Source organism: Cyprinodon tularosa, unplaced genomic scaffold (genome assembly GCF_016077235.1).
Source record: "Cyprinodon tularosa strain WSP-4 unplaced genomic scaffold, ASM1607723v1 ctg156, whole genome shotgun sequence".
In the NCBI taxonomy this organism is placed as follows: domain Eukaryota; kingdom Metazoa; phylum Chordata; class Actinopteri; order Cyprinodontiformes; family Cyprinodontidae; genus Cyprinodon; species Cyprinodon tularosa.
In genome coordinates, this window is record NW_024038395.1 from 700,454 (window position 1) to 725,042 (window position 24,589).

General features: G+C 37.3%; 3 protein-coding genes across 5 annotated transcripts in view; 1 reads left to right on the forward strand and 2 right to left on the reverse strand.

Annotated features, from left to right (window-relative positions):
* spata20 (spermatogenesis associated 20) overlaps positions 1 to 3,355 on the reverse strand; it is a 100,987-nt gene extending 97,632 nt beyond the window's left edge. Inside the window, exons 1-4 of one of the 2 annotated variants that reach the window (XM_038280088.1) lie at positions 3,080 to 3,279; positions 1,023 to 1,151; positions 500 to 564; positions 76 to 230 (exon numbers count right to left, since the gene is read on the reverse strand). In XM_038280088.1, coding sequence (XP_038136016.1) covers positions 76 to 230; positions 500 to 564; positions 1,023 to 1,151; positions 3,080 to 3,279 — 549 coding nt within the window. Of the gene's footprint in view, positions 1 to 75; positions 231 to 499; positions 565 to 1,022; positions 1,152 to 3,079 lie in introns of both variants that reach the window. The other variant, XM_038280089.1, reaches the window with a different exon arrangement.
* Positions 3,356 to 6,085: 2,730 nt separating this feature from the next.
* On the reverse strand, positions 6,086 to 12,654 carry LOC119780164 (PI-PLC X domain-containing protein 1-like). Its single transcript, XM_038280071.1, has 6 exons — positions 12,495 to 12,654; positions 12,309 to 12,409; positions 7,333 to 7,667; positions 7,011 to 7,178; positions 6,728 to 6,911; positions 6,086 to 6,548 (listed from the first exon to the last, which is right to left on the reverse strand). The coding sequence occupies exons 2-6, from the start codon at positions 12,382 to 12,384 to the stop codon at positions 6,307 to 6,309; spliced, it is 1,005 nt and encodes a 334-aa protein (XP_038135999.1). The 5' UTR covers positions 12,385 to 12,409; positions 12,495 to 12,654; the 3' UTR covers positions 6,086 to 6,306.
* A 5,810-nt stretch (positions 12,655 to 18,464) lies between these two features.
* Positions 18,465 to 22,776, forward strand: asb12a (ankyrin repeat and SOCS box-containing 12a). Of its 2 annotated transcripts, none has more exons than XM_038280094.1 (3): positions 18,465 to 18,568; positions 21,436 to 22,203; positions 22,467 to 22,776. In XM_038280094.1, the coding sequence occupies exons 2-3, from the start codon at positions 21,441 to 21,443 to the stop codon at positions 22,616 to 22,618; spliced, it is 915 nt and encodes a 304-aa protein (XP_038136022.1). In that variant the 5' UTR covers positions 18,465 to 18,568; positions 21,436 to 21,440; the 3' UTR covers positions 22,619 to 22,776. The 2 variants fall into 2 exon arrangements, with proteins under 2 accessions (XP_038136022.1, XP_038136023.1); XM_038280095.1 differs by lacking the exon at positions 18,465 to 18,568 and adding an exon at positions 18,748 to 18,886.
* Positions 22,777 to 24,589: the final 1,813 nt, after the last annotated feature.

A 24,589-nucleotide genomic window follows, 5' to 3' on the forward strand; every position in this document is an offset into this window, starting at 1 on the left:
AAATCAAATAATTAAATCTTTCAAAAAAAAGCATTTGTGGAGAAACATTTTAAGTCATCAGCGATGAAAACAAACCTGTACAAAGGTCATGTAGACCTTGTCAACATCAGGCCTCTCTTCTCTGTCTAGTTTGATGCAGACAAAGTTGTTACTTAGGATGTTTCCAATCTCCTCATCCTCGAATGACTCCCTCTCCATAACGTGACACCAGTGGCACGTGGAATAGCCCACTGGAGGTCGGAGACAAACAATCATATAGAAATGTTGCGACAGGATTGACAGAAAAAGCTGCTAATTTTGAAACACACAAAGTGAAACATTTGGTCTCTAAAGAGTTTTCCATAGGTGGAAAGGCGGTGTTGAAGGTGTTGAATGTTGATTGTAATAGTTAGGTTTAACCTTCAAGGCTTGAACCACCTGAAAAAATATATATATTTTTAAACTAAACAAAATCCACTAACTAGAGTTTAAGCCTTTTTAGTTGAATCAAGCTTCTTACCAGATAAGAAGATGGGTTTGTCTTCCCTCTTTGCCTTTTCAAAAGCCTCCTGTCCCCATGGATACCTGCAAAACAAACATAGAACTTACCAATTTGATGCAAAGCATTAAGGTTAGGTTAAAAAGACTCGCCATCATCAGTAAGAAGGCGTTACTTCCTCTTATACTATATCCGTTGGTTGTGCTGTTCTTTTTACATCTCTTTGCAGGTGATGAAGCAGACTGAAGATGTTTTATTGTTATCTCCCTTTTATCTCCTCTTTCTTTCATCTTTTGTCCTTTTTTTTCTGTTTTTCCTTTCCTGTTCAACTTACATTGCAGTGTCCATATAATCTGTAATACTCCCTGCATAATTATAATAAAGCTATTTATATGAATAAATCAAGCAGAACACTATGATAGCCGTACTGCTCCACTAGTGAAAGTAAAATCTGTTGGGCTCTTTTTGGCAGAAAGACAATTATTCTTATTGCCAAATAGCCAGAAGAAATAAAAAATATATATAAATAAATAAAGAGACTCACCAGTCGACTGGGTTGTGGGCGTGCTGCAACAGGTAGGGCGATCGCTCTTGTGCCAGCCTGTTTGTGTGTTTGTGACCAGTGGATGTCGCCTGGTCTCCCCCTGACGCCATGCTGATGAACACAGACGGACTGTAAATTACAGGAAAAAACAGCCGACCAACAATCTGTAATATTATCTCTGCTTCAACACAAACGTCAGGAAGACCAGAACGTAAAAACAGCTAACTCGAGTCGTACTTTATTCCCTCCATCATGTAAACAAATGATCAACCAGGAGCCCCGTTTCTTCAACCAATTCTCCCTCTCCCAGTGACAGGTGAGGAGAGGAAGTTCATTTGTAATGGTTTGCCCTTGTACAAATATAGATTGGGTAAAAACACAGCCCAATTAGATTGTTGCTTTAACCAAAACATAGGTTGAATACATAACTTCCAACCTGATTAACACCAAAAACCTTGAAAAAACTATTATGTTTGAATAAAAATGACAAACACCTTTCATTTTGCTCATCATTGCCCAATTTGCACAAACACTTTCACTGTCTGCTTGAGCTTATTTCATTTAAATGAAAACTGTGTACCTTATTGTTCTCTTTCAAGACATTTTACCTGTACAGATAGGTTTATTAGGCTCAAAAAGAAAAAGAAAAAAAAAATTATATATATATATATATATATTTTCTTTTTTTCCCCCCTTTTTTTATACATATACATATATATATAGTGTGTAGTAAAATGAAATGGGCTCCATGTGGTTATTCTGTATCCTGGACAGCTGAACTCCATTGGGTAGCTTCAAACAGCCTGTATTAAAGTCTTGTGTTGATTTTAAAAAAGTTTAGTAATATTTATATTCAGATTTAATTGCAACCATTATACATATATAAATCTTGATCATTCTCATGAGCAACAAGAACCAGCCACACCAAAAATACATGTTTTATTGTCATTAAACATATAAATGACTGAAAAATGAGTTCTCAGGGCCAGCAAAAATAATCTGTCCTTTCATACAGTTAACACCTAGAAGGATTTTCACAATGCAAAACCTATTTTCTATTAATGTGTATATAGATACAGTTGTGTTTGTTTTGTTTTTTTTAAATAAGCCATTTTTATCTTGATGTAAAGTTTAAAGTTAATGTATATTTTACTTTTTCACATTCTGATCATTTTTCTTTGCAGTAATTTTACAATAAAAATTTAATTGAAAATGTAAATAACACTCTTGAGTGCATCTTTATAGCGGTTTTAATGTCTTTTCAATGTCTTTCATTAGGCTCCAAATTCCTGGCGGCACCCCTTCTGGAAATAATAGTAGTCTGACATGGTGGAAGTTTGAAATGGTCATTCTTGTAGCAGGATGGTTTTCATTCTTCCTTTTAACAGGAAGAAACCTCCAGCAGAACCAGGCTCAGTGTGAGCGGCCATCTGCCGAAGCCGACTGGGGTTCAAGGAGACAGAAGCAGAGATACAAAAAGCAACATTTAAAGTCAAGACTTTGAATGCATCTTTAAATGTCTTGAGATCCCCTCCTAAATTAGCTTCCAGGTGTGCTTTTAATCACTGTATAACCTCACTGCACCTGAGCTGGAGTTGAAAATGTTTCAGGATTAAGAACTGATTTTGTATTTTCCCTAAATTCGGCTGAAAAAAATGACACTATGGAACCATAAATATTGCACTTCCTAACATGTGAGTCAGTTACGTAGCGCAGACTCGACCTACTAATATAAACAATAACACAAGCTAAAGCGTGCTACTGAATATATGCATGGCGTTATAGCATTTTTAACCAAGCCGAATTTAAGGAGATTATATTTCAACTAATTTTATTTGTTTAGCAGTGCATAATGTTACGTAATTACGGTTTAGGCGATAGTTATTCTAAATACACAATTTTTTTAAATGGAGTTTTGCGTAGCCACTTGAAGCTGGCGATAACTCTCCACTGTAATAATGCAGAAAGGGGGAAAACATGACATTAACCACCCGTTACACATTAAATTTAGCGATATGTCGGTTTAAGGTTAGTTCTATAGGGTTCTCTCTTATTACCTGAGGTATCGGGCTGGCTGTGGTTGGAGGAGCCGCTGTGACCTGTCACTCGGTGGGTGGAGAATGCCTTTAAACCCCCCTGTAAGACCACCGGAGCTCCACCGTGGGCTGCCAGCTGCCAGGAAGGCCGCAGTCAGGGAACCTGCTGTCCTTGTAGTAAAGGTTTTAAACACCGACCGACGCCATACTTGTCTTAACATCCTAATCCACTTTGTGCATTACTTCCAGTAAGCGTGCTAATGCTAGCTGCTATTGATGTCCAGGCATGGAACAAACTGCATTACCATTATTTGACACCAGATGGCGCCACAGGCTAAATAATATGACCGATTGAGATGCGCAGCCTGGAATCTGATCTCAGCGTTTCCATTGAAAAATATAATAAAATGCACCGTTTTTGGCATATACTTAATCATATTTCGTTATTTCAACACAATTTTTCATGTTTACAGGGTAGGACATAAAACAGTTGTGTTAAAGTAACTAAATATTATTAAGTATATGCCAAAAGCGGATGCATAATGTTTTTTCAGTGTAGCATGTCCTGCAAGGTATTTGAATAGGATAATATATGAATTAGATTACTGATCTGTTTGTTACATTTTGTGTGCATGCATCGGTGCATGCGTTGAGCTCATAGAGCAAAACACTGTATGGGTTCGCTTGTCAAATCCGTCCACATGATGCATCTACTAAAAAAAAAAATCTCATCTTTTGCTATATAAAATGAAAACATCAAGAATTTTGGATAATAACCTAATTAATAACCTAATTTTGTATATAACCTACAATAACTTAAATTATGTCATTGTATTTGGTTATCAAATCAATTCAGTTTAGTCTATGAAATAAACTGCCTGTAGTGTCTTTAAATGTCCAGTAGGTGTCAGTATTCTGTATCAGTGCAGTTTGGCAATGTGTGGAAACGCTTCCAAGATGCCTCATTAACGCATCACTATCTTAGGGCCTCACCCATTGGGAGTGAGACTCACCCATCTCAGTGTCTTCACACACTCTCAATCCATATTCCCTATTTCTCACACTAAAAAATGACGGACATTAAAACTCAACTCTGTTCCACTTATTTATCTATAAAAATACCATGGTGATGAAAAACCAGTGTGTATTTTTAATACAACCTTGGTGCTAACACACAAGGACACACCAGGTTCAGATCCAGTCTGTATTCTCACCTATTCACTGTGCCAGATATGAAAAAAGACAGTTGTAATATCATTTTAATTTTTTTCTTATCTCATCTGGACTAGGATAATTCTCTTTGTAAATGATTGACGATTTTTAACAATCTAGTACTTGAGTAAATGAATAAAAAATACAGCAGCTTGCTTAGATTATTGATGTGGAGACTGAGTGTAGGATCACATCCAATGGTTTGTTTTCTCTTTTCCTGGTGCTTTTAGTCCCAGTTTTAGTCTATGTTCCAGTTAAATAATTATTGCTCAGTCTAGTTTAGTGATCTTCCGTTGGCATTTAGGAGTAATTAAACCAACAGAAATATTTAAATTCTCAAAGCTTCTAGGTTTGTCCCTCAAACCCATAGGAGCTCGACAAAAAGAAAAAGAACCATTGCATTTTATTTTTCAAAAGATAAGCCAGCCAAGAAAAGACCAACCGCATCCAGAGATGATGTGCAGAATAACTCAATTATCCAGATTCATAGAGGAGAAACCACAGGGATGTTCTTCTTTTATCACAATTTATTCATTTATCTTTATTTTGGTCAATGAATATGTTTAAAAACTTCCTTCCAAATGAAACATCCAGAGAAGTGTCTCCTGTTATGGTTAGTTTTTATAAAATCTACAGTTTCCTAGAAGGTCTGAATTGTTTAGCTGTTTTGTCAATTGTAAGATTGATTGTTACTAATAAAATAAGGAATAAATCTTTTTAATCCTTAGGCTATTACCAAATATTCATACACAGTGTAGTTTGCATAGGTTTCGATTCCACTGGTTCCAGTATTAGTGTCAGTAATCCAGTAATAGCTTTTTAATTTCCCATTGTTTCATTTACTTGAACTGCAGAGAATAATTAATGAACAAAGTTGTGAAATTCTTAGTTTAAAGTATATTTAAGATGCAAGTATTATCGTAGGGCCCATTCTGCTTTATTTCAATTCTCTAAAAAAATCACCAGAATGTAGAAAATAATGTGTATTGGGGGAAAAAAATGTTCCACATAACTACAGATCACTTATTATTACACAGTAACATTTACTGCGCTATAAAAATTCCACATTTTGCAGCTTTGTTAATCCTGTGAAAACCTCCAACTTATAGCTGCAGCCATCCTCATCTAACTCTGACAGGGTTTCCTGTCCAAACTATTTCTAAATCTCACCCCAAGGTTTTGTGAAAAGTTGGCAGCCCTGCTATCTCCAATCCACAATCATAATTTCTTCTTTTTCCTGTTTGATCCTTCTATCGTTGTCCTCCATTCTACTATTTGTCTGCATCCTTTCCTTTTTTACTGTGTCCTTCATTTGTTTCTTCCTGCTCTGTGTCCATTTCTTTCTTATGCCCTTCCTATTTGTCTGCTATTTTTCACTTCCTCCTCTCTCTCCTTTCTTCTTTGAGTCATACCTCTTTTTTTTCTTATTTATTTGCTTTCCCTCCTTAGGTTTTTTCCTTTTGCAATTTCTTTCTTTCCTTCTCATCCTTCCTTCCAAGCTCACAGAGTAAGGTGGTAAAAATATCTGGCATGAACTTTTATTTATGTTGAAACTCATGCTTGAATTTTAAATTCTAAATGATTTTTGCAATGTGAAAATGTGAGTGGAAACATTAATACATTATGCTGAAAGTTTTTATTTCTTTTTTCTTTAAAAACAATGTGTAGAAATGGGTAAAAAAATAAGCATGAAATAAATTGTACATAAATATTAACATAGATAAAAAAAAACATAAAGTAGACTGACATGCACTGCAAAAAAATGTAAATCTAAAAAAGACATTTTATCTTAAAATCAGTGCAATTTTTCTTGAATTAAGGCGGTAAGGGAGACAATTTGTCAATGGAACAAGACAATTTACATTTATAATATTAAGTAAAAAACATTTGCATTGTCTTAATTCCATTGCATATTATCTAATTATCTTATTTTAAGGGTCAAAATGCTCATTCCAGTGGCAGACCATCTTACCTACCTGCTAAATTAAGGGTAAATACGTTTAATTTAAGAATTGATTACTTTTTCCAGTGTGATTTCATCGTCGTTTCCCTTTTTTCAAGTTGAGCTCTACAACCGTTTTAACAAAGTCAGCTCTAGTCACCACGTCTGAGGCGATGATGTTCATAGGCGTCTTTTCATGCTGCTGCTTCGCCCATCGTAGCATTTTTGGCAGACCCCTTCGCACGACGTTGGGGAAGCTGTCGCACACACGCAGGATGTATCTGAGGATGCCAGAATTGTGTGGAAGGGTTGGATTCAAGCCACAGACGAAGAAATCTGTAAATAAATCATAAAACAGGTTTGCTTTAGAGAAACAATGAGGTGTAAAATCAATTTACTGCAGTTATTTTGTGTGTATTTGTTGATAGGAAAAAAATATTAATTCTGATTACGTGAAGATATTATTATTATTATTAAAAAGTGAGTCAATCTGTGTGGAAATGAGCAACACTCACAATTGGGAGACTTCTGCTTTTCCAAAGCCTGACATAGTTTGGCTGTAATTTTTGCACGGTCCATACTGTTGCCATAGTAATACGTTATTTTTCTCCATAGCACAGCCTGATGGTAGGATGGATGGTCATATGAAACTATTACGTTTTTGCCGTTATCCCAGCAGTGTTTGAGAGTGGGATTGACCTGCAGTGATACAGTAATGCTGTCATAGAGTGATTTTGAATTCTAGGCCAGGAGAGAAAAGATGGAGTAAAATAATCCTAAAAGAAAGAAAAGGAATACCATATTTGGCAAGAGTTTGGCTTTGAAAAGGTTTTTGATGAACTCGATCAGGTGGTTGTGAAGTTTTGCTGCAATCTTCTTGTCAAATCCCTCGAAGTGGGATAAAGACAAGATGAGGATTTCTTTAGGATGACTCTCCGCCCACGTGTTTATTTCCTGAAGAATGGTCTGATTACAGAAAGAAAGCAAAAAATGAAACAAACAAAGTATAATTTAATCAAACTTAATGAGAGTTTTTAATGCATGGAGCCAGGAAACCCCAGAGAAGCATTCATCTCTTAGCACTATGTTTGGTCTAAGACTTTAGGAATGGAGTGTTTACCTCCACGTCGGTGTGTGTGTACAGCCCATGGTGAAAATACAGCCTGGTAGGATCAGTGTCGTTTGGCTTGCGGCCGATCCTAAGGTCAAAATAGCGAACTCCTGCATTTAGCTGCTCAGTCATGTTCACCTCCTGAGACAGAAACTGACATGTCAACCTCCCCATCCTTTCCATCTTTCTCCATGCTGTTGTGATTAATTCTCGCCTTACCTGAGTGATTGCCCATGTGTGTATTATTTTACGCACGCAATAAAGCCTGCTAAATCTCCTCAGTGCATTAGGCTCGATGATTCGGGAGTGAACGTCCAGATCGTAACTCATTGAGTCGTGGCTTCCTGGGAATAACAAAGAAAGAACAAGTAGGAGAGCAGAGCTGTGGTTTTATGGTGTCACACAGGCTTGGACTGGTAATCTGTGATACCGGGTATTTGCCCGGTGGGCCGGTCCTAATTTCAGCATGCAAGGGCTGGCTGTCCTTAAATCATACCGGCCCCAAAATTTAGTCTCCGGCCAAAGCACCTACCTCAGACATTAAATAATTCAAGGAGCTCAAGAAGTAATACAATGTCAACCACCTACAAGATGCATGCAGTATATATTGCCCTTCCTTTTCATGCACATGCTTGTGATGGTTGACATGTGATGTAATTATCTATTTCTCCAATCTGTAATATCCTTGCAACAAACTAAATTATAATAAAACTAAAATCCTTCCCTAAAACCAAACTACGATGTTCCTCTTCTATTTGGCGAGTTTATGTTAGAGTATTTTGCAAAAATATGTGCATGATGGGGCTTTGCATCTAAGGGCTAACGTTTCCTGCCTTACATGGATTGTTGCCAGGTTGGGATGTTTCCTGCTCCGGCAGTTTAGGATGGCGGTTTATGGGTAAAAAATGTTTTTCTTTAGATTTATGGCCTAAGAGATCAATAGGTTCAAATTGGGTGAGATTTCATATCTCCAGACGGTTTATGAACATTTTTTGGGCTGGTAAACGTGAGTCAGTGGAATCTGGCAACCCTGCTGGTCATTACACAGCAGCAGTCACTGTCGCGTCCGTGTTAATAACCAAAGCCAATAAAACCACCATGAGTGGGCAGGTGTAGATGGAAAAATGCCAGTGCCAAAAACAGTGGCACGGGAAGGGGGGTGCTGCGGGGGCTGCAGCCTCCCTCGTCATAGCATCAGCCCCCCATGGTGGGGGGCTGTGGAGTAACATAATATTGTACTTAAAAACATGAAATTATTTATGTATTTATTTTTTTAAAAGACTGTGTTTGATATGGGATTAAAATGATGGGCTGTGTATAAGATATAAACTAATGATTCATTATTTTAATATTTCATAAAAAACTAGGCTACTCCCCCAGAAGCTTCCACCACCTCACATTCATTTAGGCATGGCTAGCAATAGGCAGCAGAAACGTATTTCTGACTATTTCGAGGTAAGAAATGGTTTTAATTCCCCTATACTGCCGCATTTAGCGTTATTTATGTGCCTATTCGTCTTAGTCCTGTGGCTGAAGAAGTCTATGCTAGAATAAGGCTGCATATCATTAAATTTTATGTCTGTATTAAGCTATTTAGTAACAAAATATGAAATTAGTTAATTGTTTTTTTTTTTTTGTGTGTTTTTGTTTCAGATATGAAATCATTCCCCATATCCATAGTCGAATGGACTTGCAAGACGTTCAATGCTCAGTTTAGGCGATATTTAGGCCATGTTTTATTCAAGTATTCCTGATCCTGCTGATTGGGAGCTGCTGTTTGTTTTGAATGATTAAAAAAAAAGAAATAAAGTTTAAAATGTTCATGCTTTGTTCCAATGCATTTTAAATGGCAGTTTTTGGCGACAAATGTAGGCCTACAATATTATGTTAAAAACGTCAGCCACAGCCCTCAACCTAAAGACGTCATGTGTTTTCCAACCCAGCCATCAGCCCCCCTCGCTTGAAACAGCTTCCAGCACGCCTGGCCAAAAATCATTCCCAGGCCGAGCCTGGTGCCATACTTTCAGTTTAGATAGACACTTGTCTACAGCCTTTGTCTGCTTAAAGGCCCTTCTTACTCTTTTATCAGAATCATTCAATGGATTTATGGAGATTTCAAGAGACAAGCCACAGAAAATACATTTTCAGTGTAATCTCCACAGTGTTGACTGTGACTGGCTGGATGTGCTCTCTTCGTCCTCTGACGTGGGAGCTGACTCAGAGCAGGTCTGCCTGGCTGTTTGTTTCCTGCACAGGGCCGCCTGTGGCTGGTTGACAGACTTTGTATCTCTTCTTCTTTCTGTATCTCTGCTTCTGTCTCTTTGAACCCCAGTCGGCCTCAGCAGATGGCCGCTCACACTGAGCCTGGTTCTGCTGGAGGTTTCTTCCATTTAAAAGGGAGTTTTTCCTCTCCACTGTTGCTATAAGGATGCTTAGTGTGAGCGATTGCCTTCGATGCAATCAGCTTGTTTTCCTTAGATAGAAAACTTTGAATCAAATTGACTGTATGATCTGGTGAACTGTAAAGTGCCTTGAGATGACGTGTTGTGAATTGGCTCCATGAAAATGAACTGAAATGTACTGAATTATAACTTTAAAAGAAAAGGTGGATCTGTCCAGAAATATCTTTAAATACAAATAATAAAAGTTAAGTGATATTCAGCCCCATAGAGTTGGGCTTTAAGATTTTCGGGTGCGTTTACAGCTGTAGTCTTCTAGAATAGAATATTGAACTTTAATATCATTACACTGTCACAAGTACAAAGCAATGAAATTCACTCTCTGCGTTTAACCCATCCCTTTGGGGAGCAGGGGGCTGCTATTGTGCGACGCCTGGGGAGCAGTGTGGGGTTAAGAGTCTTGCTCAGGGAGCTGAGCAGCAGTGTGGGAGTGGGGCTTGAACTCAGAACCTCTGGGATCCATTCACGATGCCCTAACCCAGGCATCCCCAACCTCAGTCCTGGAGGCCCGCAGTCCTGCAGGGTTTAGAGGTTTCTCTGCTCCAGCACAGCTGATTTTAATTGAAAGCTGATTAACAGGCTTCTGGTCTACTGCAATCATTATAATCAGCTGTGCTAAAGCAGGGAAACCTCTAGAACCTGCAGGACAGGGGGCCTTGAGGACTGACTTTGGGGATGCCTGCCCTAACCAGAAAGCCGCCAATCGCCACTCTGGCTATAACTCCAGCAGTTCTCTACAATTGTATTTATGCTCTATCAAACCTGTGAACTTTGGAAGATGAAAACATTTTGAGAGATTAAAATTTCAAGCTTTATCACAGACGTTTAATTGGATTAGATGTAGGCTTTGATTAGGCAGTCTTGGCTGCATGTTTAGGGCTCTGGTCCTGCTGAAAGACGGGCGTCTACCTCATCACGTCTTCTGCATATTCTAATACTATGGTGCCCAAATGTTTGCTTTATAGACCAAGATAATTTGTTCGAAAGTACTCATGGGCTGAAATCTCTTTAAAAAACAAAAATAGAAAAATTATTCTTTCTACTACTCTAATTTTTAAAATAGACATACAACATCCTCTTGAAATGAAAAAAGATGCATGCAGTATGTAAAAAAAAATGGCATGTTAACGTTAGAGTAAGAAAGTCATGCAAGGTTTTCTGAAGGAGGAAAGGTGAGGATATTATTTTCAATTATGATGGTGAAACGTGATTAAATGGTGCACTTCACACATCTTTCAGCTTTTTCAAAAAAATGTTTTAATTGTCATTACACTGTCACAAGTACAGAGCAATGAAATTCACTCTCTGCATTTAAACCATCCCATTGGGGAGCAGTGGGCTGCCATTGATGAACCTCTGGATTCCAAGCGCACTGTCCTAACCACTAGGCTGCCACTCTCCCTAAATATATGCCTCTCCCTAAATATATGTTTCTAACATTACAGGTGCATAAGAGAAGAAGGATCAAAAAGACTCTTTTGCACCACCCAACATTTATTTGAAACATTGGTACTAGACCAATTACTAAGGTCAAGCACAAATCAATACTAGACCTTCAGTGTGAGTCTATGTTGATGGTCTAAAAAAATGAATATAGATCAGTGCTTAGCAACAACAAGATGATTTAAGAGAATAAATTAATCTGTGAAAATCTAGCTTCCTCAAAGACTGCTTGTTTTTATCTGCTGTATGTTGCTCTATCCATCTTCCCATCTAGCACAGCCAGATTCTTTCTATCTGCTGCAGAAAAGTATTTCCACAGCCTAATGCTGCCGCCGCTGAATTTGGCTGTAGGGAGGGTGCATTAAAGGTGAAGCATTAGTTTCAATCCCAACATAAGGTTTTACTTTTTTATCCTTGTTCTGATCCATTTAGAGCATCTTCTGCCAAATATCAGCTGTGTGCAGTAAAGGGTCTGTGATAAACTACACAGTGATTTGTCTAAATTTCATGCAGCAATAAGTTTCTTCTTTACCTCTCCATATACTCAATTCAGTTCAAATCAGTATATTTCTATAGCGCCAATTCACAACACGTCATCTCAAGACACTTTACAGTTCAACCAGTCAAATTGATTCAAAGTTTTCTTTTTAAGGAAAACCATTTGATTGCATCGACTCATTATGCTTGTAGCGACAGTGGAGAGGAAAAACTCCCTTTTAACAGGAAGAAACCTCCAACAGGGGTTTAAGGAGAAAGGACTATAATTGTCCTCTTAACAGGAAAAAAATTGTGTGTTTTTTTTGTTATTGTTCTTTTTTAACACATTTGTTTTAAGGGGTGTTATACCAAATCTTACATTAGTAGTCACAGTGATTACTAATTAAACAAATATAAATAGCTGAAGTAAAAAAAAAAAAATATATATATATATATATGAAAAGTTTAAGAGTTCTGGGATAGAGTTAGATGTGTGGATCTGAAGTTTGATTTTAAATGTTTTTCAGCTAATAACCAGTCACCTTCCCTTTGTGATGACTGTAATAGAGGAGTCAGTGTCAGAGTGACATAACCAGAGTTTCCTACCTGGAATGACCAGTTTAAACAGAGAGGTGGTGTGAAGCTCAGCCGGCAGTTTCGACATCCAGTCAGAGTAGCTCATGGCTGTTTTTTTTTTTATTAATGTCCTTGAAACAGAAAGATACAAGGCAACAGTTAAGCTCACCGACCTGAGGAAACAATCCTTATAAAGAGAATGCTTTAGAGGCTTACCCTGTTGAAGCACTACTTCTTTTCTCCACCCTTATTCCCTCTGTTCTGACAGTGCAGCTGTTATTTACTATGTATGACCGGCTGAATTGTTTCTGCTGCAAGTCTTTAACCTGTTGTGGGAGGAGATTAACAGTTGTTTCTCCTGTTGTTGTTCAGGTTTTCTTGCCAAGCTGCAATGTAACTTCCTCATACAATCATTATTTCCTACTGGCTAAACTAACATAGTAAGTCTTTCAGGTTTCAATCGATACAAAAAAATGTCACTAGATCAGTTCTGCCACATCAGATTTTTATCATTTAGAGGGAAATTCTCCATTGAACCGCAGCATTTTCTTTAGTAGAGGCTGCAGTGAGTTAATATCTGTATGCAGCTCTATTTGTTCTAAAATAAAAAACCCTTTTTTTTTATTATATTCTAAACATAATTATTTGAGACAACAACTTTAAAAGACAGATGAATTTACATAAACTATTATGTCAGGTGACCACCTGTATGTGTGGCAGACAGGTTAGGCCACAAACAAGCTCCCGCCCCCTTCATGACATCACAGGCAGCTAACCAATCAGTGCTTAGTCTTGAAACTTATGTTTCTGTGTCAATAAACAGAGAATGAAAACATATCAAACATGATTTCTGATCAAACAATGTTTTTTCCAATGTTGTCTTGTTTTTTGTGCAGCTTATTATAGTTTTTTTTTTTTTGGGGGGGGCTTGCAAATGTTTTACCTGTCCTGAACTTTAATGTGTCATATTTCAACCACAAACCTCATTGTCTTTTCTTGGAATTCAGTTTAAAAGTTGAGGAAATCGAACAGACACCTGTTTAGTCCATCATGAACAGCACAGTATTATGCAAAACCTACCAAGACATGTTTGTCCACCTGAAATAAGGTGACCAAGTCTATGGTACCTTAGATAAAAGAAGTGGAAAAGGTATTCTGGCAAGATAACTAACATGCAACATCATCATCATCATGATGACCCCCATTATGACACATAGTGGTGGCAGCATCATGCTGTGGAGATGCTTTCCTGCAATAGGAAGCTCTTAATTGATGGGAAGATGGATGCAAATGTGCAGCCAAAATATGACTGAATGGTGCAAATTGAAGCATATTTATGTCTTAAAATGACCCAGTCAAATAGTGAGAAACCTTTATATCCAAAGACCTGTTTTATTTATTCTTTATAAACTTAATTTATTAAATATGTCTAGATTTGTAAAAAATACCTTTAACACTCTGGGGGAAAAAAACAAGCTTATTTATATTTTTTTCTACTGCATGAAATATTTTCGTTTAACACAACAAATAATATCTCGGTTCAACTTTTTTAAAAATTAAATAAGAAGCAGGAACTAGTCTTTCTCATCTTTATACATCTAACAATAATGTCTGTATCATTTGTATCTAATGTGAGGAAGAACCATATGTACAAAAATGGTTAAATAGATAAATACATTAATAAATTGAGCCTTAACACAATTCTAGAAAGTTCTTATTTCACAAGGGTTAAATGCAAATTTCAGCCACACTTTTCAGAATTTTAGTAGTTTTTGCTTGTTTATATATTTATCCTTTACCTCCTCAGGTAAAGGATAAATGCGGTGAAACTATGGGTACTCCACCCTACTCACCATCCTGATTCTGGGACGTACTTTCGCCTGAGTCAGATGGGTTTAGGTTACTTTAATTCTTGACAACACAGGCCCCCACAACATTGCTTAAATTGGCTTAGTTATAGTTAGTTGAGTAACTTTTCGACAAAAATATACTTTGTAGTGAGTAGTTTTACTACTTTTTACTCTAACTTGGGTAATATCTTGACAAAATATTGCTACTCTTACTTCAGTAAAATGTTTAGCTACTCGACCCATTGTGACCAGTGGTGGAAAGTAATAGAGTAAATTTACTTGATTACTGTACTTGAGTACTTAGTGAATCTCTTGAGTTATTTTTGGAGGGGGTACTTTTAACTTTCACTCCACTACATTTTAAGAAGCTACTACTTGTTCCTTTTGGCTCAGCTTAGCTTTGTAATTTAATTCAGTTCAATTCAGTTTATTTCTATAGCACCAAATCACAACACAAGTCATCTCAAGGCACTTTACAGTTCACCAGATCATACAGTCAAATTGATTCAAAGTTTTCTATCCAAGAAAAACCAGCTGATTGCATCGACTCATTGACTCAAATGCAATCCCTCACACTAAGCATGCTTGTAGCGACAGTAGAGAGGAAAAACTCCCTTTTAACAGGAAGGAACCTCCAGCAGAACCAGGCTCAGTGTGAGCGGCCATCTGCCGAGGCCGACTGCGGTTCAAGGAGACAGAAACAGAGATACAAAAAGCAGCTGTAAAAGGCGGCCCCTTCCAGGAAACACACAGCCAGGCAGATGAGCTCAGAGCTAGCTCCCATGTCAAAGGATGAAGAGAGCACATCCAGTTAGTCACGGTCAGAGGGGTCCCTCCAGCACTCTAAGCCTATAGCAGCATAACTAACGAGATAGTTCAGGCTAACCTGAACCACTCTAACTATAAGCTTTATCAAAAAAGAAAGTTTTAACCCTTTGAAGCCAAGAATCCAAGAATAAAACAAAACAGAAAATTACTTTTTTTTTTTTTTTTTTAAGTCCTTATTTGGCCTTTTAACAAAATATGTAAAAAGAAAAAACAGAAATACATTTTTGATATTAATAATTTATTACTATGCGATAAGTCAAGATAATTTATTTGTGTAGTCTTCTGCCCTCTGTTATCAGGTATATGTGATTGTGTACAATAGGATTTTGAGCAAAGTTTTTAACATTAAATTATGCAAAAGGTGTCAGACGCAAAACATTTCAGAAACCGTATGTATCAAATATGATACATTTGGCATTACAGGGTTAAGCCTAGCCTTAAAAGTAAACAGGGTGTCTGCCTCAATAAAACTGGTAGTTGGTTCAACAGGAGAGGAGCCTGATAACTAAAAGATCTGCCTCCCATTCTACTTTTAGAAATTCTAGGAACCACTAGTTAACCTGCAGATTGAGAGCGAAGTGCTCTGTTAGGAACATAAGGAACAATCAGATCTCTGATATCAGATGGAGCTTGGCCATTTAAGGCTTTATATGTGAGAAGGAGGATTTTAAATTCTATTTTGGATTTAACAGGAAGCCAATGAAGAGAAGCCAGGATAGAAGATATATGATCTCTCTTTTTAATTTTCATCAGAACTCTGGCTGCAGCATTTTGGATCAGCTTCCTGATAGTAAAGAATTACAATAGTCCAGCCTTGAAGTAACAAATGCATGGACTAGTTTCTCAGCATCAGCCCTGGACAGGATATTTCTAATTTTTGCAATATTCCTCGGATGAAAGACGGGAATTCTAGAAACCTCTTTGATATGGGATTTAAATGACAGGTCCTGATCAAAAATAACACCAAGATTTTTTTTACTTTATTATCTGAAATCAGTTTAATCCCATCCAAATTAAGTGATTGACTAATCAGCTGCTGCTGTTTCTCTTTCTTGAAATACAATTTCATGATTTAAAATAGCAGCTCTTTGGACTCAGTTTGGACTGTTTTAGAGAGTTGTTTGATATTTCAGAAATGTGAGAAACAAGGGTCAGATATTATTTGTATTTCATAAATTTTATGAGGCCATAGTTGTTGCCATAGAGTAGCGAGGACACAGGAAGCGATTCTTGTGGGTTAGAAGAGGGAAATAGTGAAAACGAAGATTGGAAGAGATTAGCGTCAAAAACTGAGAAAAAGCAGAAAAAGCAGGAGTCCAGTTCAGAACAGTCAGGTGATTAAAGTCATTTTCAAACTAGTTAATCAGACAGACTCTTTTGCAGATTGGAATCTGGTTCAGTTAACAAAATCAATAAATAAGCTTGTAGGAGAAGTCCGAAGTGCCAGAATCCTGTATAGTGGAGACTTATTAAAAAACTGCAGAGACAGCACACAGCAAGGATAACCAAAAGGATCAACAAGATTGAGGGGAAAAGAGTTCAGTTCAGCTTAGTGGAGAACAAAAGGATTAGCAGGGGAGTCATTGGAGGAGTTCCTGTCATGAACCGAGGACAGATGGACCCAGTATTCAAGGAGAGACAGTCAGTAGGGAAGTTAAAAAAGGTTTATTAAATTAACAAAAACTAAAGTGGAGCTGTGGCTCTCGGACATAGCTGGATGGGGAGCGGGGCACCACCCAATCACAGAACTCTGCAGGAGAAACACAGGTAAGTGACCACGATCATCTGACAGAAGATGATTATCTGAGTTGGCCACTTACCTGGTTTTACAGTCCAGTCCATGAATGTCCCCAAGTGCTGCAGTCCCAGAGGACATGCTGGAAGCCGATCCTGGTCAGGGATCCAGAACAGACCTGAACAGACAGGGACAGGATCCAGATCAGGCAGGAACAGAAACAGGGTGCAGGATCCAGACTTCCAGGCATCCACTGGCTCCCAGGAGGGTTCAGAGTCTGACAGGGTCCGAAAGCTCGAGAGCATGAGTATGGAAAATGTGGAAAAGAAGCTAAAATCAAATGCAGTAACTGTGGTGGAGAACATACTGCTGCATATCGTGGCTGTGAAGTGAGTAAAAGGTCTGAAAAAATTAAAAAACTGAAATTTGAGCTCGGAATAACATGTGCTGAACCTGCAGAAAGGATCTCATCCCAGTCAGAAAAACCCAAACCAAAATTTTAGCACATGGCAAATTCAAAACCTCTGGAGCAATGTCCCACAATTGAAGATTCACTGAATGTAAAAAAGAACGATTTTGTTCTTTTCATGGTAGAAGTTATCAATTGTAGCGCTCAGACGACAAGAAAAAACGAAAAAAATTAATATAATAGTGAAAGATGCAAAAAAGTATCTTGAAGTTAAAGATTTAAACTGGGAAATGGTTGAAAGCATGATGGGAAACTGGCCGAGTGACATTAACTTAAAGATAAATAAGAAATTATGAGGGCAAATGTGACTAAGTATTTATTATGTTCGGTTAAGTTAAACAGTTGGGAAAAATATTATTTTATTTTTTTTTGTCGTTTCCTGTTTCCTTGCTTAACTCCTTATCAGTTGGTGGCAGTAATGCACTTTAACTAGTTTGCCAACCACCATAAAACCTTACAAGAAGAAGACTTTACGCCAAGTGAGACCATTAAGATCAATTAAATGCACAGATTCAAGTTCAGCTTTAATCAGTATACAAAATCCTAGTTAGAAGAGTAGATCAGACATTTTAATTGAAATATAGCAAGTTCTATATCAAGTTCAAATGATGGGTATTAGTGTTCTTTTTGTTTTGGTGCCAGCACATATAGGAATTAAAGGAAATTAAATTGCAGACAAGATTACTAAGGAAGCATCACAAAACAAAACCATTGCTATGTTGATTAACTTAGGAAAGACAGAAATTAAAAGTATCATTAAACACAGGATGAAGGAAAGGTGGGAAAAACAATGGGAAGAAGAAAGGATATGAAGATGGTTTTATAGGAGTCAACAGAAAGTTGGAGAAATGAGGATAGCAGAAGGAAGCAGAAGAGAGGAAACAGTTATTGCAAGACTTAGATTTGGACATGCAGGATTAAATAACACACTATTCAAAATAGGGAAACTTATGTCAGGCAAATGTGAATTTTGTGGACAAGACGGAACAGTAGAACATGTTGTGATGTATTGAAAGTAGTATGAAGAAGAACGAAAGATTTTGTTTAGAGACCTAAATAAGAGAAAGTGAAATTGGATTTGATAGATATTCTGCAGAAAAAGTAAAAAAAAAAGTTATCAATATTTATTTAAATATGTAATAATAACAGGAATAATTCGGAGGATTTAGTATTGTAAAGTAAAATTATAGATATAATATAGGTATCTTTATGAATAAGGCCAGTCTGAGCCACACTCCTCACCAGTAGGTGGCGGTAATGCGCACCCAAAAGTTGTTTGCCAACCGCCATTAAACGAAACAAGACTTTACACCTACTGAACGGCAGGGGGCAGCAAAGATTTCTAACGTAGCGGCAACAAGGAAGCGGAAGAATGAAGAAGAGGAACTCTGATTGTGAAAGACTGAAGGTAGAAGCCTATAAACTGTAAACAAACATTAATTTAGGTTCATTTGGTTAAAAACTCCTCTTAGGAAAGAACAGTTAGAGACTGTTGTATCTTTCTATAGATTGTCAGATTGGACGTGTTGGAACGCTGTGTCAGCTTTATATGTTTGGGCTGTTTTTTTTTTTTTTTTTTTAAACAATTCGCATATTTTTGCTGATCCACAGCGACACAAACCTGCTGTTTTTAAACGTCTTTCTCTGTTTTCGATTGGGTTGTTTCAGCTTTAAAACCTTGAGTAATGTAGAAAGCTTCGGCATGCTTGCAGCTCAGCCGAATATGGCGAGTATTTCATATTGAACAATCTGTCCAGAACAGACTGTGAAGGAAGATCCAACCCAGAAAGAAACTGTTCTTTTAAATGCATATTTTTCATATGCCGAAATATATAGAAGACCTCTAATATTTTTGCTATAAATATTCCTTTTTATTATCAGTGACGCTCTCAAGCTGCTTTGATCTTAAACATAATATTTTGCATGATATTAATGAAGTTCTGCTCCAGTGCATTTAGATCCTTTTAACCCGCATTTAGTCTTCTTAAAATAAATGTTATGTCAAGACTAAGCAAGGAATAATTGTGAAGTAAAACAAAAAAATCTTATTAGTGTGGCATGCTTTTCTAAGTCTCACTTTTGGAAAATGTTGCTGACAGATTTTCCTGCATTCAGATATAAATGAATAATTTATTCTCTGCAGAATAATCCAGATATTATCTGTGAACAGGATTATCCAACTTGTACTGCAGCTCCTCAGTTGGATTTAGTTCTGACCATTAATGCTAATTATGTTTTAATATGGTCCATTCAAATTTAGCTCTTAATGTATTTTTAAAAAGTTTTTATCATATTTTTTTCTTGCTGGAAAGTAAACATCCGACCCAGTCTTAAGTCTTTTAGAGCCTTTAATAGATGATCAGTGTAATCAGCCCTGAACAGCTTCCCTTCCCATGATGGAAGACGCCCCACAGCATTATGCTGCCATTACCGTGTATCACTAGGTATTCAAGTGTAATGTCTGTGGTATTTTCAAATATTGAATGTTGGCCCTCATCTTCATTTAGATGTTATCTGAGCAAGTCACCCTCTTCTACATGTTTTCTGTGACTTATAGCAAACAGGAAACACTTATTATCATTGTTATTTTTTTATCCATCCGTATCCAGTCCTGCCTGCTCTCTATTCCATGTTCTTCTGGAGCCTGTTTGCTCACTAAAGTTTTCTGAGAAAAAGGCACACGCACAGGTGGACTAATTCATGGACCTCTTTTGTTTGTTTTTTTTTCTTTTAATTGGCTCATTTTTTCGACAGTAGGCTGACAGGAAAGGGGGTATATGAGAGGGAGGGAGACATGCGGCAAAGGACCACAGATTCGGATTCAAACCTGGGTCGGCCTCGTTGAGGACTAACGCCTCCGTACATAGGTTGTGCATGCTAACCACTTTGCCACCTGCACGCCCAGGAACTCTATTTATCTCACAGTGGAGAAATGAAGTCATTAAATCAGTTCAAATAGTCAAAAAGAAGAAAATGCCAAAGGAAGAAATTGATAAAGGCAGGGTTATTATACAGGGTTATTGCACAGGGTATTTATATAGATGGGTATTTATCTAAATAACTATTGCACTCGATATTAAATAGTAATTGCACATTATACATTGCACAAGTTATTGGCAAGTTATTTTCTGATTATTAGCTGAAAAAGTATTGGGGTAAATCATATTTTGGGTTTTTATCACTAAACAATTCTGCAGTGTTAGTCTACCTCATAATACAATTTGAATGAACTGAAGTTTGTTGCTATAAAATTAAAGGGTTCAGGGGTGTGAATACTTTAGCCTCCTTTTATATGATACATTTTGGCTGATTTGCATATTCACATATTTAACAAGCAATACTTGATCAGTCCTGATTGTTTTATTTTTTTAAATGATTCTAGGTAGATTTTACAGCCTTTTTTAACCTTAAACTCACAACAAAGACTGTTTTCTAGCTCAGACTGGCTTTAGTCTGTTTGGATCATGTGAAACTTTTGATATCAAAACTCGTGCATTTTCTCCAATTGGAATCGGATGTGTGTCAGTAGTTTAGAAGAACACTCACTGACACTGTAGCCAAGTTTGGCTGCTTGTAAGATGCGCTGATAATGATCTGCATCCTGCCTCCCTGTGTTGAAAAAAGTTATTCAGTTCTCCTGTCAAATATGGATAGAATGTCTCAAAAGGAAGCCATCTCCATCTGTAAAAGGTTATAAAAATTCAGCCTTTATTTTGATGAGTAGGAAAAAAGTTCCTGCGGTCATTTATGAATTAACAGATCAATAGTATGAAACATCGCACATAGAGCCAAAATAAAAGAAATACAATAATAAAAACAAGAGTTCAATCAAGAATGTCTAAATGCATTTTAAATAGTTCATGATGCCTGGGAAAAAAGTTCCCATGGAGCAGAAATGGGTCCATAGCATCACAGATCTTCCACCATACTAAAGCATCCGGCCGTCGCTTCTCCACATATTCATAATTTGTCTCAAATCAGACTCACCAAGTTTATTTGTTGCTGAAACGTTTAATCTTTATTACATCTGAAGATTTCTCCTGTTGAAGGCAAAGCAGCATTTAGAAATATTTAAAAAAGATGGGGTTTCTGCCATCACCAGCCAAGTGGTTGTTATGGAGACTAGATGACAGCTAACAGATGCCACTCTTTGTTGCTGTTGGCTTTGGAGATTGACTTACCAGCCTCTCAGTCAGCTCAACATTAAACTTAACCCTTTTTCTTTTAAATTGGGTGTGTTGTCCTTCTCTTACTTTTTAAAAAATCTTTCCACAGATTCTATGTACCAGCTAAGGACCGCTGAGGAAGAAGAGTACAGCAGTGAGATCTCCCAGCTCAGGCAGGCGGTGTTAGAAAACGATGACAGACTCCTTGACAAAATGCTCTGCCAGGAAATCTACAAGAAAGTCATCAACTGTAGAGGCGGCTGGGGCATCGCAGGCACGCCTCTCCACGCCGCTGTGTCTAAAGGCCACCTCAGCTGCCTGCAGGTTCTGCTAGGCCACGGCGCTTTAGTAGACTCTGTCGATGTCAAAGCCCAAACGCCCCTTTTCACAGCAGTTCGGGGGAAATACCTGGACTGTGTTCTTACCCTCCTCAGAGCCGGCGCCAACCCCAACGGAAGCAAGGCCAATAACAGCTCCCCTGTTCTCACTGCAGCCAGAGAGGGCAACGTGGAGATCCTCAGGCAGCTGCTGGATCATGGCGCAGACGTGAACTCTCGCTCCAAAGTCCTGGTGTGGCCGTCCTGCGAGAGAGTGAGCGGCGGACCGCTCTACCTGGCTGCAGTTTACGGACACATAGAGTGCTTTAGGATGCTGCTCCTCTATGGGGCGGACCCGGATTACAACTGCACAGATGCAAGGTTCCTGGGCTTAGTCAAGCAGCCTAAAACAGTGCTGGAGATGTGCCTGAGGTACGGCTGCGGAGTGGAGTACATCCAGCTGCTAATTGACTTTGGTGCAAACGTCTACCTCCCCACGCTGATCATTGAGAAGTCCACGAAGCAGAACGAAGCCGTGGAGCTGCTTCTGAGTGAGAGAGGTACAAACATTCTCATATATATTTTAATTTTGGGGTATTTTCACAATTTTGCATAGAATAAAACGTGACTTTGGCAATGAAATGCAGTCTTATTCCAAGAAACACCAGGAAAATCTCTGTCAAGGAGCTGGAGGTTTTTAATATGTAAACATACTCCTGAAGGGCAGACATGCAAGATCATTAAAAAGAACCAATACGTCCTTTTCTCTAACATCAGATTTTTCTCTCTAAAAATGCTTCTTCTTTTGCTTCCCCACATTCAGGAAGCCCCAAAGCCTTGACCTCACAGTGCAGACTTGCCGTGCGAAGACATCTGAAAAGCATCAACAAGATCCACTGCATCGATGAGCTGGAAATGCCCACCAGTCTGAAAAACTTTCTGCAGCATAAATCCGTCCCTGTCCCCGTTTTGTAAAGAAGGAAATGTGTGTGTTATTTTATTGTGGTTTTATTTCAGGTTGATGTGTGGTTTCATTGTGAGTCTTTGCATACATGTGTCTTAAAACTGCTTCTGTCTCTTCTTGGGCTGCTCTGCTCAGTTAGACGATTAAAAATGTGAGAAAGTAGCATTTTTCTCTGCTTCCTGTTTTTATTACTCCATGTGATTCCTTAGCGTTAAATTTACTCAGCTGTGTTCAGGTGCACCACAATAAACTAATAATATAAAAAGTTAATTTATGTTGGTAATTTATTCAAAACACAGAAGCTCATAGATAAAAAAATACAAAGTTTTAAACCATTTTTTTTATATTTTTGACGTTAATTTCTGAAAATTTGAACTCATATATCAGCTGGTGTAGATATGATTAAAAAATTTCAAACAGAAAAAAAAAAATAATTGTTACTTAATGGTCTAAATCTTCTTTCAGATAAAATAAAACTTTGCATTTTATATAGAAATCCAATTCTCAGATCAACAAAGCTTAAAATCAAGTGAAAGGTTTCCTTTTTGTTTCTGTTTTTGCCAATATGGCACGGAGAATTGAGTTCTGGGGGTCAGTTTTAGGAACCAGGTTTAAAAACCGTAACTATTGATCTAACCTAAAGTTGGGAACTCTGAGTTTCCAGTTTCACAACAGCTGCTATATTAGTTCAATCAACTCTAAGTAGAACCACTCAGAGTTGAACACGTGCGTAACAAGTATAAAAAGCCATTATCAGTGGAGCACCGATTCAAATAAATCACCATGACAACAGGAAACAGGAAGTGCCTATTTCACCCCATTGGAAGTAGAGATTTTAATGAAGAAATAATATAAAAAAAGGGGAATGTCTTTTAAGCACAGAGAAACAGCTGCAAAGGAGAGAAAGATGGTGAAGGAGAAGATTGTTGCTTGAATTAATATGCAAGTTGATATGAAGTCGACTATGGCAGGCCTTTTTTATATTTATTTAGATTCTTCCTGATAAAAACCACATTCCCAGACTGAATTGTAATAACATATTTTCTAAATTAAATTTCTGTACCAGAAATGGAATTTTAGAAAGTAATATATATATATATATATATATATATATATATATACTAGTAAGAAATAAGTTTTATATTTCAAGAAATGTTTACAGTGGCTGTTCTAACATTTATCGGCTTGAAATGTGATATGTGTTTATAATATCTGAAATACATTTCTTCATAGTGAAAATAATACAAACGCTAACTAGTAATATTACGGATATGGAGATCTGATATTAATTTATAGATCTAGAATTATCCATAATTATTATTTTATCCAGAATGTTTATTCTAGATGTGGAGAATGTCATTTTTGTAAAAATGTTTTTTTTTCTTCAGATATCTGCAACACATATTCAATAAAAGTAATAGATATAAAAATGGCTTGCCATAGCCTGTTGTGACCATGATAATATTATGGGATAATTTCTTGAATGGTAGTAGATCAATGTATGTATTTAGGTGAAATCTTATGGCAGCAGGGGAAAACAAAGTCTTAAAAATGTTTTAATATATAGAACATATGCATCATCTCATGCTTCCCTCCTCATGTTGATTCTTTTACACAGTAAATACTAACTGGCTATTTGAAGCCGCGTTTCGGATGTTATCATCCCAATAAATGGTTGTTATTAGCGGCTATCAGGCCCATAGAATGGCTTCAGATTGTGCCAGTAGGCCCATTAGGTTGTTATCATGGAGTGAATCCTAAACCTAAAGTAATTCCTTTTCCCCCGCTGAATTATTTGAATCTATTTATGTGTAATATGAAAATAATTTCAGTAGTTCTTCAAGTACTGTAAATATAGCTGATTAAAAATAAAATGATCCGCTTCTGGTTCATATTAAACAAACTAAAAACAAGCAGTCATGTCAACTCAGTTGTAGAATCCTCTTTCTATAAATATTTAATTCTCTTTGAAAAAGTGCCGA